At 45.1% G+C, this 13,446-nt stretch overlaps 2 protein-coding genes across 5 annotated transcripts in view; one reads left to right on the forward strand and one right to left on the reverse strand.

Moving 5' to 3' along the window:
- SGSM3 (small G protein signaling modulator 3) overlaps nt 1-2,495 on the forward strand; it is a 27,021-nt gene extending 24,526 nt beyond the window's left edge. For all 3 annotated transcript variants that reach the window (XM_079994565.1, XM_079994566.1, XM_079994567.1), the window contains 2 exons: nt 644-704; nt 952-2,495. In XM_079994565.1, the coding sequence (XP_079850691.1) occupies nt 644-704; nt 952-1,032 (142 nt within the window). In that variant the 3' untranslated portion in view covers nt 1,033-2,495. The remainder of the gene's footprint in view (nt 1-643; nt 705-951) is intronic.
- The window catches only part of MRTFA (myocardin related transcription factor A), a 76,470-nt gene continuing 65,465 nt past the window's right edge, over nt 2,442-13,446 (reverse strand). Inside the window, exons 7-15 of one of the 2 annotated variants that reach the window (XM_079994559.1) lie at nt 13,106-13,264; nt 12,410-12,663; nt 11,463-11,544; nt 9,725-10,831; nt 8,271-8,366; nt 7,272-7,430; nt 6,522-6,698; nt 6,131-6,191; nt 2,442-5,497 (exon numbers count right to left, since the gene is read on the reverse strand). In XM_079994559.1, coding sequence (XP_079850685.1) covers nt 4,986-5,497; nt 6,131-6,191; nt 6,522-6,698; nt 7,272-7,430; nt 8,271-8,366; nt 9,725-10,831; nt 11,463-11,544; nt 12,410-12,663; nt 13,106-13,264 — 2,607 coding nt within the window. In that variant the 3' untranslated portion in view covers nt 2,442-4,985. Of the gene's footprint in view, nt 5,498-6,130; nt 6,192-6,521; nt 6,699-7,271; nt 7,431-8,270; nt 8,367-9,724; nt 10,832-11,462; nt 11,635-12,409; nt 12,664-13,105; nt 13,265-13,446 lie in introns of both variants that reach the window. The other variant, XM_079994558.1, reaches the window with a different exon arrangement.

Raw genomic sequence — 13,446 nt, forward strand, 5'->3', positions numbered from 1 at the left:
CGGGTACACTTGAGCTTCAGCTGTAGTAGAGCTGAGTAGAAAGCAAACTACAAAGGAGTTTGTGTGCAGCAAAACTAGGAGAAAATGTATTGATTACTGAAGTACCCGAGTTTTGTATTTCTTAAGGACAGTTAGACCTGGAAGCATGCTTCTTCTAAATCATACAACTTGTCTCCTATGTTCTTACACAGCTGTCAATTGTGCCTGTGGCACTGCCAAGTGCTCTTAGTAAGGATGCTGGGAATCCTCTTTTTAAAATAAAGTATTGTCTCTTAAATAGATGTGGCAGTATATATTTCACATCAGCTGTGTTAATTGTGAGGTGACAGAACAATTCAGGTCTAGATTTTTCTCAAGGGTTTTTTAAAGAGCCACTTTTAAAAAACACCACCAAGCACCCACGCCTGTTTTCTTTCTTGCTTCTTCAGTTCTTTGAAATGTCAGATGTCTTGAAGACTTGATTTGTGGCAGTAGACAGATACAATGTTTTGCAATTCTTGTTTATGGAACAAGCACAATTTTTAATTGTAAGAACAGAATGAAGTAAATGTGTCAGAACTTAATGTGGGTTTCAGTTTGATTACTTTGCCTATGGTGTTTGCCTAGCCCCCCTTTTAAGCTCTCTTAATATGTTCTGTTGCAGAGTCCTCAGTAAATTTGCATTCAGCCTTTCTCAGGATTGGGAACTCCCTGTAAAAAGAGAGGTAAGCATGTGTCCCTTTAGTCAATCAACAGCCCATGCATCTGCATCAACCCCAGTTTAGGGTTAGACTGTGTTCTCTCTTATATTTGCATAGGGGGCTGAGGTACAGCAAGCTAATCTTTGCCCCAGCCTGGACCCTTTTGTTTTCCGGGATGGTATGGTGGTGGGCCCTGAAGCACACACACACAGTACATACATACTAGCGACAGTGGGGAAATGTGAAAAAACCCTTTGCCTTCCTTTTTTAGGAGAAGAAGAAACCACTGAAGGAAGGAGTCCAGGACATGCTTGTGAAGCACCATCTCTTTAGCTGGGACATAGATGGGTGATTCTTTGGCCTCAGTTTGGACTTCTTGGATGACATCAAACCATTGGCATATTCTCCTCCCTCGCAGCCTGTTTCCCCTTCAGTCTGTCCCTCTCACCAACCGTCTTTGCTTGTCAAGAGTTCTCTTGTGGACTGGTATCAGTTTGCTTAACAGGTGGGCAGTAGCATATTGAAGAGAGCAGGGGTTGTGCTGCATTGTTTGAAACTGTGGCTGTCTAGCTTCCCTTTCCCATGGTGTCACTAACTTGATTGTGCAGAGCATGTGAATATTATGGAAGTCATGTACCACTCAGGAGTCTGTGCCCCTTGGATACCAAGCCTGTTCAAGGCCTGCTAGTCTGGGCAAGAGGGAAGACAGTAATGTTAGACAGAAAGTTGTCTAGGTGTGGTGTACAGCAAGAGGGGATTTCCCCAAGGTTAACCAATCTAGCTGTTAAGATTCATTTATGGCAGGGAGAGGAGACCAACAGATTCCAAGTTCCTCCAAGGCTCACTTTATTCATGATGTTTATTTTCTTACATATGCTAACATGTGAAACACCCCTTATTAGTGTGTGTCTGAAAGAGAAACTGTGATTCATGACTAGTTTTCCCAGGTGCTACAGTGCAGGTGAATGGCTGGGCTACTGCCACAAAGTGCCTAAAATGGCTAGCTGGTTTAAAACTGCCTTGGGTGGAGCAGCAGGAGCCTAGCCTTTAATTCTGGCTCTTAGCTGAACAGCATCAGTTCATTTTAGCCTGGAACTTTGTAAAAAAAGAGAGAGATTACCAAAAGATGTAAAATGTATCCAGAAATCTCTGTATATTTTGATGTAGCTTAGCAGGAAATGGATTCAGGACCGAGATGGCTCAGGGAGTCAACTGCAACCTACACTGATGAGGATGGTAGTAGAGGCTGCAAGACAGGAGCACAATCACTTGTCATTTTGGTTTCTAAGTAAATTGCACATCTTGTGATTAAGACAGTAATAGGGAAGGAGGACTGCTTTTCAGATGCCTTTAGCCTTATTTCTGTTCTCCTGAGTTATGTGGAAGTATTAGTAGTTGGAAGGAAAAATTGACACTTCTGCGAATGATTCTAGGATTTGAATATTAAGTAAATCAGCCTTGAAATATTGTGTTTCTTATTCAGTGAATAGTACTGTTACAGTCTGGTCAGCTAAAATATACTGACTGTGACCTGGATGAGAATAGATTGCAAGCCCCTTTCCCCATAGCTGCATTCTGTTCTACTACTGGATAATTTGCCACACTTCTTTCAAGGTGCTGTTTTTAGGAAGGAGAAACTGTCACAATGGCGTGAAATGGCTCTTCATCCCTCCACAAATGTTGAATATCTTTGCTGTCTTTTCACCATGGCACGTATCAGTATCCATTATGCCATGACCAAAGATGAGATGTACAAAGATGTTACAACACAATTTTTTTTAATAAAATGGATTTTTCAAATAACTGAAAAAATAATTTGATTTATCCATAATATTCATTCCATACCCTTTTCCAGTTGCATGTTCACTCCAGGTCCAATACTATAGCACTGCGTAAGCCTCTTGCGGGTGCTGATAACCCCTTTCATTGATGCATAGTGGAATAAGTGTGCGTGCTAATCAAATACAAGCAGTGGTTAGCAGCAGAAGAGTGCGTACATTCAAACCAAAGGAAGACCCTTAGACTCTTGTTTTACTTTGGGGATATAAAAGGAGAATTTAGGGAACTTATTTTATAAGCCATGTGTTTTCAGACACTGGCAAAAAAGCCCATCTTAATACCAGTCACTTTCTCGTTCCACAAAAGAGTAGTATTCCTACAATGGGCTTAACCCATAGCACTTTTCTTCATAATTTTACACTAGACATGTTTACCCTTTCAAAACCAGGCAGCTGTTGGGGGATAGCACTTTCAGCACAAACTCACTGCTGCTGCTAAAGCAGCCCTGATCTGGCCAACAAGTACTTTCCAGCCTAAACTCATTAACTGCTCTTAGTCTGAAAACAGGTAAGATGATACTAGTGAACCAGATCCTCTCCCCACAATAAGTTGGCTTATTCTGCTTTTCTATACTGTGAACAATCCCAAGTCTAGATCCAACCTTCCCAATCAGTGATAGACTGAGTGACAATATTAGTAGTACATCTTGAAGAGTATACAAGAGATACGCCACCTTCAGCAGCCATTAATCTAATTTCCAAAACAGTCGTATTTTACTGAATGAAATAAGACTCACGTGCAGTTGGCCATTTCAGGATAATGGCTAATCACATAACTAATATTCTCTTCAATTCCATTCATCATAAAAGGGGGTGTTTAGGATATGTTATGTAGACTTGATAAAATATAAGAGAAACAGAAGGGGCTCCTGGATCCTGTCAAATGACAGGACCCTTCTTCCTTCTGCTTTGGGGTGAAAGGCAGTGCCAGCAGACACATTTAACTACGTATTTTCTATGGGAGGGAAAGAGACTAATAGAAATACAATTTCCTTTGAGTGACATGTGCAATAAGGCTAAAGCTGGTAGTCTAAGGACCAAATCCTCTTTCCCACCAAAACCACAGGCTAAAATACCAGCTCCCCAACAGTTTACCACACAGTAGGAGCTAAAGGGAAGTAACTACCCCCTAACCAGGTAGATAACTTCATCTGCTTTCCAAAAACAAAACAAGTTTTATAACGGCTATATACAGAAATTTTACCAGCTATAAATGAAACCAGGTATCAAGAGGCAAGACTGTGGTTTCTAACCATTCTCTTAACCACACAGCAGCAGGGACTATGGCTACAGGAAAGTTCCTCTGTGCAATGAAAGACATGCAACTCTTTAGGCAAGCAGCACCAAAAACACTTGCCTCAGAGAGGAGGTTAGTGCTCATGCTCTCGGAGATCAGCTGAACTCTCCAAACGGAAGTGGAGCCACAACCCTTAACCTACAGCCAAGACCAGACATCCCCATGACACCAACCTCCAGATCAGACAAAGCTATACTTCATATGCAGGAAAACCCTTGGGATGAGTAGCTGAACTGAAACCCATGAACAGCATAAGCACTAAGAACAGGAGCACAGTGCTCATGTGCTCCAGTGCTTATGTTTCCCAAAGGCCCAAACTTCACAGAGCGCCACCACTTTGAACAAGTAACTTCTAGCCAACTAGGTTTCCTAGGCAGGGTTATTAAGAGGAGCTATTACAGGGGGCTAGGAGTATCATCCCTGATGTAGCTGTCTTGATTCATAACCAACTGAGTACCTGAGACAACAATGTCAGGTGAGATACAACAGCTAGGGCATACAGCCGCCTCTTAAGTTTTAGTGGAACAAGGGCTACATGCAGGAATTAGCAAGCCAAAGGAAGATGGCTAGTATCTAAGCTGTGGCACATAACTTGGGCTTGGCTTTCTTGCCAGGCAGAAAGCACCTATACTATGGCATTGTTAGGGAAATGCTCTTGGAACAGGATCCTCATCCATATAAGCAGAAACCTCACTAGTCCTGTACTCATCCTCCTACCTCCTCATCTCCAAAGATGGCCAAATTAACTTTTGCCCAGTTAAAAAAAAGCACAATTGCTTTCTAACAAGGCAGACTGAAGGTCAGGAAGGAAGCCTGGTTTCTCCAGTAAGTTCTTCCAAACTGCTTTTGATTCTTAGCTTCGAACTAAATCCTCAACCCCACCCAGAGGCAGCATTCCATTCTGAAAACCTCCAACAAGTCATACAACTGGTACGACCACTGAACATTTGAGGAAAGGACCATGCCTTAGTCCACCAATAGCTATGAGAAGTGTGGTAGCTTGCCTGAGGTTGAATCAGAAGACATCACTGGTACGTGCCCTTGGCTCTAGCTTCATGAAAGCTGGTCAAAATGCAAGGCTCTTAAGAAAGAGGCGACTTTCACTTAAGAGCCCATCCGTGTCCTACAACCCAGCTGTGCTGCTCCCCTGAAGTCTGCATGCTCAGAGAGCTATAAGCAAGAATCCCAGTGCAGCTGTAAATCATGTCCATCAAGGAAGTCTGTGGAGAAGAGGCTAGGTGTTGCAGTACTGAGGGGGGTGAGGCTCATCACTGGCCCTCCTGACAGCTCCAACCAATCCATACTGTCCAAGTTAGCCTCTCCCAGGTCCAAGCTTGGTTCCCCAGTAGACTCAGGGGCAAAGTGCAATTCTGATGTGTCCATGGGTGAAGATGGGTGGTCCAGGATAGCTGAACTGCTTAGCATCTCGCTGTAGAGGTCAATTAGGGACAGAGGCTCAGGTCCATCAGGGCCAGCTGTCAGCAAGGGGAGGCCAGTGCTGCTTACCAAGAAGTCTTCCAGCCTGCCTGCTGGGATGGGATTAATAGAGCTGGAGTGGCTCATGGGCACCTGCAGGGGGAGCTCTGAGGAATGGTGGCTGTTGGACGGAGAAGGGCATCCTGGGGAAATAGTGGCGCCTTTCCTTCCTGGGGAAGATTGCTCCTTGAACTGAGCTGAAATCTCTGAGAGAGAGAGAAAACAACAACACTTAAATCCATGGATGCTTGCAATATTTTTACTGCTCCTAAACATAGCCACAAGTCTTAGGGCTGTGCAAGTGCTGCACGCATCAATGGCTCAAAGAACCCATGAGCACTGCTGCAGATTAAGCTGCTACATCCTTTTGAAATCTGCTAAGTGGCACAAATGTCTCTTTCAGCACCAAGCGTACACACAAAGATACAAAGGAAATTTGTTCCTTAAACTGGCTTCAAACAAAGGGTCATTAGTGTTCTCTTTCAGATGGCCAGCCTCACTGCTGCAGAAGCCACAGAATAATAATAATAATAATAATAATAATAATAATAATAATAATAATAATAATAATAATTTATTATTTGTACCCCGCCCATCTGGCTGGGTTTCCCCAGCCACTCTGGGCGGCTTCCATAAAAACCAAAAATACACTAAAATATCACAGATTAAAAACTTCCCTGAACAGGGCTGCCTTAAGATGTCTTCTGAATGTCAGGTAGTTATTTATCACTTTGAAATCTGATGGGAGGGCGTTCCACAGGGCAGGCGCCACGACCGAGAAGGCCCTCTGCCTGGTCCCTAACAGAAGTCCCTAACATAAATCCAAATTGTCTACTTACCTCCATGCTCAATTAAGATGTCAAACAAGTCATCCATTTGCTGACTGGAACACCCATTTTCCTGAAAAAGAAGGAACGGGTGCTTATTTAGACATTGCATTCACCAGCTATGCAGCAACACTTATCTTCCAATGATATTCTGGCCAAACTGCACATTCACCAGACTGTCGGTGTCACAGCGCAAAAATGGCACAACCACAGCTTGGTATGAAGGGTGGACACTTGCAATCTGTGTCCTACCTCACATAAATGGAAGATGGCTCTAACCCTAGGGAGGCTGTTGCATATTTGATTCCTGAGAATTTCAGGACTGACAAACAAAGTGTGCACTATTTTTGCAAAACTGCACCAACATGCTTCTGATTTGTCAACACAAAGGAGCTACTCTCACCTCAAGGGGCTTTGGCTGCTGCTTCACAGCCTCTTCATAACCTGGTGGTTCTTTCATCAACACGGAAGAGGCAGGGAGAGGCAAAGGTGGTGGAGTACCAAAGAAGGATGAGTTCTGCTGCTCAAGATCCATTTGGGGTGGAGATGGAGGAGATGGCGATCCTGGCTGCGAGAGAAGCTGTGAAGAAAGAAGAAGAAAAGCAATGAACAATATTCCCAGATGGGCCATTTGCATGCACCCTCAACATACAAGCCTCCCTTCTCAGAGAATTCACAATGGAGCCTCTCATGTTACCTTTCCTGCTTCCCTCTTCATAGGCATCATAGCTACTTGCACCACGGTCAAGGGTATACAATGCATGACCTCATCTGATTCAACACTGACTTGCCTGGCTCAGGAAGTACTGCATTTCTGCAACACAGCAATTTTCTTGCAGGCCAGAGCCAAGTCCTACATTTTGCAGAGCGCAAAGTTTCTCATGAAATGTTCCCCACCAATCCACCCCTGCTTCAGTTCTGCCGTTATCTGTCGGTTATGGGAGCAGGAGAGGTCAGGTCCCAGTGCCCTGAACAAGCAAGTACATGTATACATTTCCAAATACCTCCCCTAAACAAAAACAGAATGTTGGAATGTTGGAAGCAGCATCATTTCAGTAGGACACACATTTCTAGAGGCCTGGCCTGTGACATCTATTGTCTCATGTTCCCCAACATATTCATCTAATTTGAGTGGGGTTTGTTGGCAGGGTACCTTTTTGGGCATGCTGGACTGGCCAGTTTTACCACTTGTTTTCATGGGTCCTTTGTGGAAGCCATTCACGAAGAAAGGCTGCAAGTTGGGGGGCGAAGAAAAAGACAAGACTGTTTGAGGCAGCTGCCCCGTGACTATCTGCAGGCCTGGCTTCTGAACCTATGGAGAGGCACAAGGGTTAGGAAACAGAAGGAAAAAGTCAGACTCAGGCTGGTCCAAAGAGTAGTACCATATGCCAAGTGTATTCCCAAAGCACCCAGGCAAATCTGGGCATAATCCTCAGCAAACAACAAGAAAAAAGATTCTATGCTAAAAGAAACATTCTAGATGAGAAGCATGGCAGTAACAGTCCCTCTGAAGGAGAAGGTACATAGCTTAGGAGTATGTCTGGACCCATTATTGTCATTTGAGGCTCAACTGGCACCAGTGGTACTAAGTGTCCTCTATCAGCTTCAACTGGAGGCTCAGCTGTGTCCCTGACTTGTATTGTCTATGCTCTGGTAGCTTCTGGCTGGACTACTGCAGTGCACTGTAAGTGGATCTGCCTTTGAAGACAGCTTAGAGGTGTCAGGTTATTGACCAAGGTGGGATGGTGTTTGTTCACGACATTTATGTACCATCTTGATCGTCATGCAGCTCAAAGAGGTGTACATGGTTCTCCTCCTCCCCATTTCATCCTCACAACAACTCGGTGAGGTAGGCTAGGCTAAGAGATGGTGACTGGCCCAAGATCACCCAATGAGCTTCATTATTTTTTATATTATTTATTGAAATTATATACTGCCCTATACACAGAGGTCTCAGGGTGGCTCACAGAACAAAATTCATGGCTGAGCGGGGATTCAAACCCTGTTCTCCCAGGTGCTCGTCCAGCACTCTAATATATAATACCACTTCTGGCACAACTGCACTGGATACCAATTAGTTTCCAGGCACAATTCAAAGTGTTACTTGCCCTAAAATGCAAAATGTTAGCTGACCACCTGTTTTGTTCCCTACCTTCTTAGTGGGCTCCATTGGCGGTGGCTGCAGAGGCGACTGAGAGCTGCTTACAGGTTGTTGGATAGATGCTTTCACAGGTGGTGAGGACACTCTCTGAGAGAGAAGGATACACAACATTTTAGAGGTTTTTAACACACACCACCCCACACTCAATCTTTAGAGCTAGTTGCTGCAGACACAAATTAAATATGAAATGACATTGACAGAAGTCATGCGCAGGAGTGGAATGGGTGTGGAAGTATTAACTACAGGGTGGCTGGGGAAGCAGGGTCAGTGTCACAGGGAGCATAAAAGCAGGGCTTGTAAACCCAATGAGATTTCTGGGAGCAGGGGCAGGTGCATTTAATCAAGAATCAACAATTATGGTTGCCACTGTCACCACTGGCACGCAGACTTTAGCATGAAGTGGCAACTAAAAGCCCAAACTGCTGATGTTTTCCTTCACTGTCAGACCAGCTCTTCTGCTGATGAACCAGTAATTCTGCCACACACCCATTTTGTTCATGCTCTCACTGACTCTACACCTCAGGAGGGCCCTTCTCCTGTCTTCAACTTCTGCTCACTTTACCAGGCCTCATAAACCCCAGAGATGAAATTAAAGAGCTGCTGCTGTTTGGGGGCCTTTTCTCTCTCCTCACCCCACCAAGATACTTGAGTTTTCTGGGGAAGCTTTAGCTCAGCTCCGACTCACTCTAGCTCTACCCTGGAATAGTGTTTTAATAATATAAACAAAGAACAAAAGAGTTGCTGCTGCGAGGAAAGAAAGTAAAACTGGAAAGGAATTCTGCAGGCATGATTAGCCTTCTATCCTGGTCTGTTCAGGAACAAATTAGGTCCTGTGTAGAGGTGAGTTCAAAGGACTGAGAACCTGCTCAAGGCAAAGGAGTTGAAAAGATGTGAGAGAAAATACATTTTGAAGAGCCTCTGCACAAGAGCGATGAAAAACCAGGAGTAGTTCCTTTGGTGAGAGAGGCTGTGTTCTTAAATTGTGCAGGTAAGATATTGTGAGTTTGGTTCCAGACCACTGCAATAAATTGAGTATTACAATAAAGCAAGTTACACTTTTTTTTTAGTTTTCCAGTGCACATAAAAGTTAAGTTTACACTATACTGTAGTCCAGCCTGCCTGCAGGGAGGGCTGGAGGGGAAAAACCTGGCTCTAGCCTGTGGCCAGAAGAGGGATGGCAGTGACGGGGGGCTTCCTTGAGGCAACTCAGTAATTGTAATCAGCCAATCAATACATTGATGGTACTCCCAAAGAAAATTCCCAACCATTCTTTGTAGAGATCATTTTGTGCTGACACGACACTTCCATAATTACAAGCACAGCTACAGGAATTAAAACTATTCAATTCTAAAGCAATGTGATTTGAGTCTGTTCATTGTTTGAAAGCCCTCCTCTGGTTAGATAGACAGCCTTGACTCAAGAATCATCACTGCATGTATACCTACCCTCAATGGCAAGGGACGGCTCCCTGCTTTTTCCTGAGGTGAGAGGCCCTGCCTCTCAGCATTCTGATTGGTCACGGTGAGAACTATGTGAGTGCCAGTGGAATCTGTGATGAGGGTGGGGGGAGGGGCTCCTTTGATGAGGTTACTGAAGCCTGCACCTTGCTGGCCAATGAAGAAGCTTGAGGTCTGGCTTGGCGGCTCAGTTTCGGCAGCTGGCACCTCTTGCTTCACCATCACTGCTTTCTTTGGCACTGAACTTTCATCTGAGGTGTCCATTTGGCTAGTGGTCTGTGTGGGTTTTGATTGGTCGGTTTGGCAGCTGGGCTGCCCTGAAGATTGGCAACTCAGAAAGCCCTTTTCACTCTTGATACGGGTGCCAAAAATGAGCGGCTCGGGGACTGTGGCTGTGCCCTCTTCTCCAACAGACGTGGCAGGCAGGAGCTGCTGAGACCGCTTTTCTTTCTCCAGCTGCAGCTTCAGCATCTCCACCAGCTGCTGCTTCTGTTTCAACATGCGGGTGAGCTCCTCAATCTGCTTATCTTTCTCCTGCAACATCTGGTCTTTATCCTGGACCTCCATGTCTTGCTGACTGTTGTTGCAGCAGAGCTCTGCCTTGGATGATGAATTAAAGCTGCAAGTGGTGCCTTTGGAGCTCTCTTCCTTCACCAGAAATTGCACGGGAGATGCTTGCAAGGTAAGCTGAGTCAGGGGGGAGGTCACCATCTCCCCAAAGGCATCCCCACTGGTCGAATTCTCATCCCCGGCACTCACCAGGGAGCGCTCTGAGGGGGTGGGCGACACAGGAGGAGTCGAGCCTGTGCTGCCAAACTTCATCACACCATTGCCAGCGACTGTGGCCACAACAACTTCGGCTGAAGTAATGCCAGCGCTGACCAGGGCAGGCCCTGTGCTCAGCCTGGCAGCTGGGAAGGCCACCACCACATCCGCAGCCTTGGGGAGAATTGCTGTATTGGGCTTTGGAGCGGCAGCTGCTCGGCCAGCTGCACCGTTCTGCTCCTGATAAGCCTTGAGCCGCTCAATTAGATCCATCTTGGTGCCTGACACAGGCAGTGCTCTTAGCTTCAACTCTTGCTTCAGCTCTGCCACCTAACATAAAACAGTTTGCAGTCAATCAAAAGCCGTATCGGCTAGAACAATCTCATTTACAACACCTACTTCAATTCGTATGCAGCAATGTATACAGTTCCAAAAGAATCTAAAATACTGTAAGAACAATACAAAATAGTAATTAAAATAACTAGCTCATCTTTTAAAAATTTAAACAACTGAACAGGCCTCAATAGGCATAATCATCCTTCAGGCAGCAATGCTGTATTTAGCACAAAGATGGTGAACCTCCGGCCCTCCAGATGTTGAACTCCAGCTCCATCATTCATGACTAAGGTGGCCAGTGCTCAGGGTTAACACAAGGAGGAGTTCAATGATATCTTGAGGGTTACAAGTTCTCCATCTTTCATTTACCACTTGCCGCCAGGTCCACAACTATCAGTCCAAGAGTTTCATCACAAAATCAGAAAGGCCACTTACATATTCAACCATCCGGTCTGAATACCAATACTGACCATCAAGTTCAGTGCTAATAGCAGCAACAGCACTTATTTTAACAAATTTATATCCTACCTTTCTAAAAGAAAATATGTGCTCAAACTTTCTTGTAACATTTATACCCCCAGTTTCTTCATGAAACACCAAGCTGGCCAATAGATGCTTTGTTTACCTTCATGTCGTCGAGATTAACAGGGAGAGCTCCTGGTTTGCCCACTGGAGTGTTGCTGTTTTGCCGCATCAATCCATTAGAACTGGAAGAAACAGAAGAGGTGCTGCTGACAGCAGTGGAGAGACTACGCATGGGTGGGGCACTACTGCTGCTCTGCTGCTCTCCTGGAGGCCTGAAGGGAGAGGAAAGCGGGAGCTGAACACTGGGCAGCGGAACTGTTCACAACACTCTGTTCTTCGCCGCTACTACTGGGAAGCCCAATGGACATCCTTATGATCTCTTGAGAAGGTGGTCAATAGTCTGCCCTCAAGATACAGTGCTACACAAGTGACCCTTCCCAGCTCCATGGTTGCTTGGAAATTCAATTTTGGCAGCCTCGGCGTGTGCTTGCCAACTGTCATTGACTGCCCTTTTTATTCTAAGACAGCAGACATATCAGATACCTTGCTTCATTGCCTATATTCTGCTTGTTGTGAAAACAGCCAGATATACTTGCAAAATGAAACAACGGTGTATACTGAATTCAAATCAAATAAATACTGGTGATCTGATACTGAGTCAATTCTATGCACAAGCTTCCATTTCAAGTTAGAGGTGATGGACAGGACTTTAGAAGAACCTTACAAAGTCATACTGCCAACCACACCTGAAATGCTTATCTAAATACTTTAAACACACTGACACTAAACTCCTGAAGAACTTCACAGCTTCTTGACTGTCCCAAGGACCTCTGCCACATGCACACAGCAAGCTAGTTCTGAAACACTAACATGTTTGCAATACCTACATAGGCAAGTTACTCTGAGAATGAGGGGACAGTGGATGGTGTACAACTCCCGTTCTTGGGTGGGATTGGTTGGATGGAGAGACAGATGGATACTGCTAACACAGGACCGCCTGTGATATGGGGGGGGGGGGGGAGAATAATAGCATGAAGCAACCCATACTTTGGTGGAGCTGGCAGAATGGTTTGATAGTTGTAGTGCTGCTGCTGCTGTTGATTAAGGATCTGAAGCTGCAAGAAAAGCTGTTGTTGCTGCAGGATTTTGGCATAAGATGAATCCATGGGAGGAGCTCCTTTGTCCTGTTTTTGGTCTGGCGGGATATATTGGTGATATTTCAACTTCTTGACTTTCGGTTTCGGTTCCTTTGATTTTTTGCTGCGCTGAGACTTCTCGCATGAGGACTTGGACTGGCTTTGCTATTCAGAGTGAAAACACAGGTGAATCAAAGGGCAGGAGGGTAAGAATAAAGAGTGCAAATGCAGGAACAGTTACTAGTATTTGCTGTCATGTTCCATATGGCTGGTTCAAGCTACCGGCCCTTTCCAGAATATGTAGAGCTACAAGCCACGGAAGGGGACACAAAGTTAGCTTTTGCTGAATTAAATTCTTGGGGGGGGGGGCAGAGGTGGAATACATGCCCATTATGTAACAATACAAAAGCACAGCAAATGGGAGGCTAAATCCCAACATGTGGGATAGGGTAGGGGTGTGTTTATGGACACAGCAGTTGGAAAGGACTTTTCTTAAAAAAGGTTCCCTGCTAGCAGTTTAGCATTACAGAAGAGCAAGGTCAACAATTCCCACCCAATCTTAAACACGCCCACATCCCATCAATTTAACCTCTTTATAGAAAGGTACCTTTATAAGGGTTGGGAGTGGTTTGGCAGCAGGAGCAACAACACCATTGGTGAGATTGGGAGGCACTGGAGGCGGCAGGGGTGGCAGGGGAGTTGGTGGCTGCTCAGACAGAAAAGGGGTCTCACTGGAGTCTGCACTGATTTTCAACTGACACACGACCTGCAACAGTAAATCCAAGTATGAGATGCACATGCCCATATCTACACCTGAGCGCTTCCCTTTCCAAGATATGGAAGCAGCTTTATGGAGTCGAAATGTGTCGATTACATGCCAGACAAATCCCATTTTTGCAGGAAAGGCAGACAAATCCCATTTTTGCAGATTTGTTGCTTCTCACTTGC

This window comes from Podarcis cretensis (assembly GCF_951804945.1).
Source record: "Podarcis cretensis genome assembly, chromosome: 10".
In the NCBI taxonomy this organism is placed as follows: Eukaryota; Metazoa; Chordata; class Lepidosauria; order Squamata; family Lacertidae; genus Podarcis; species Podarcis cretensis.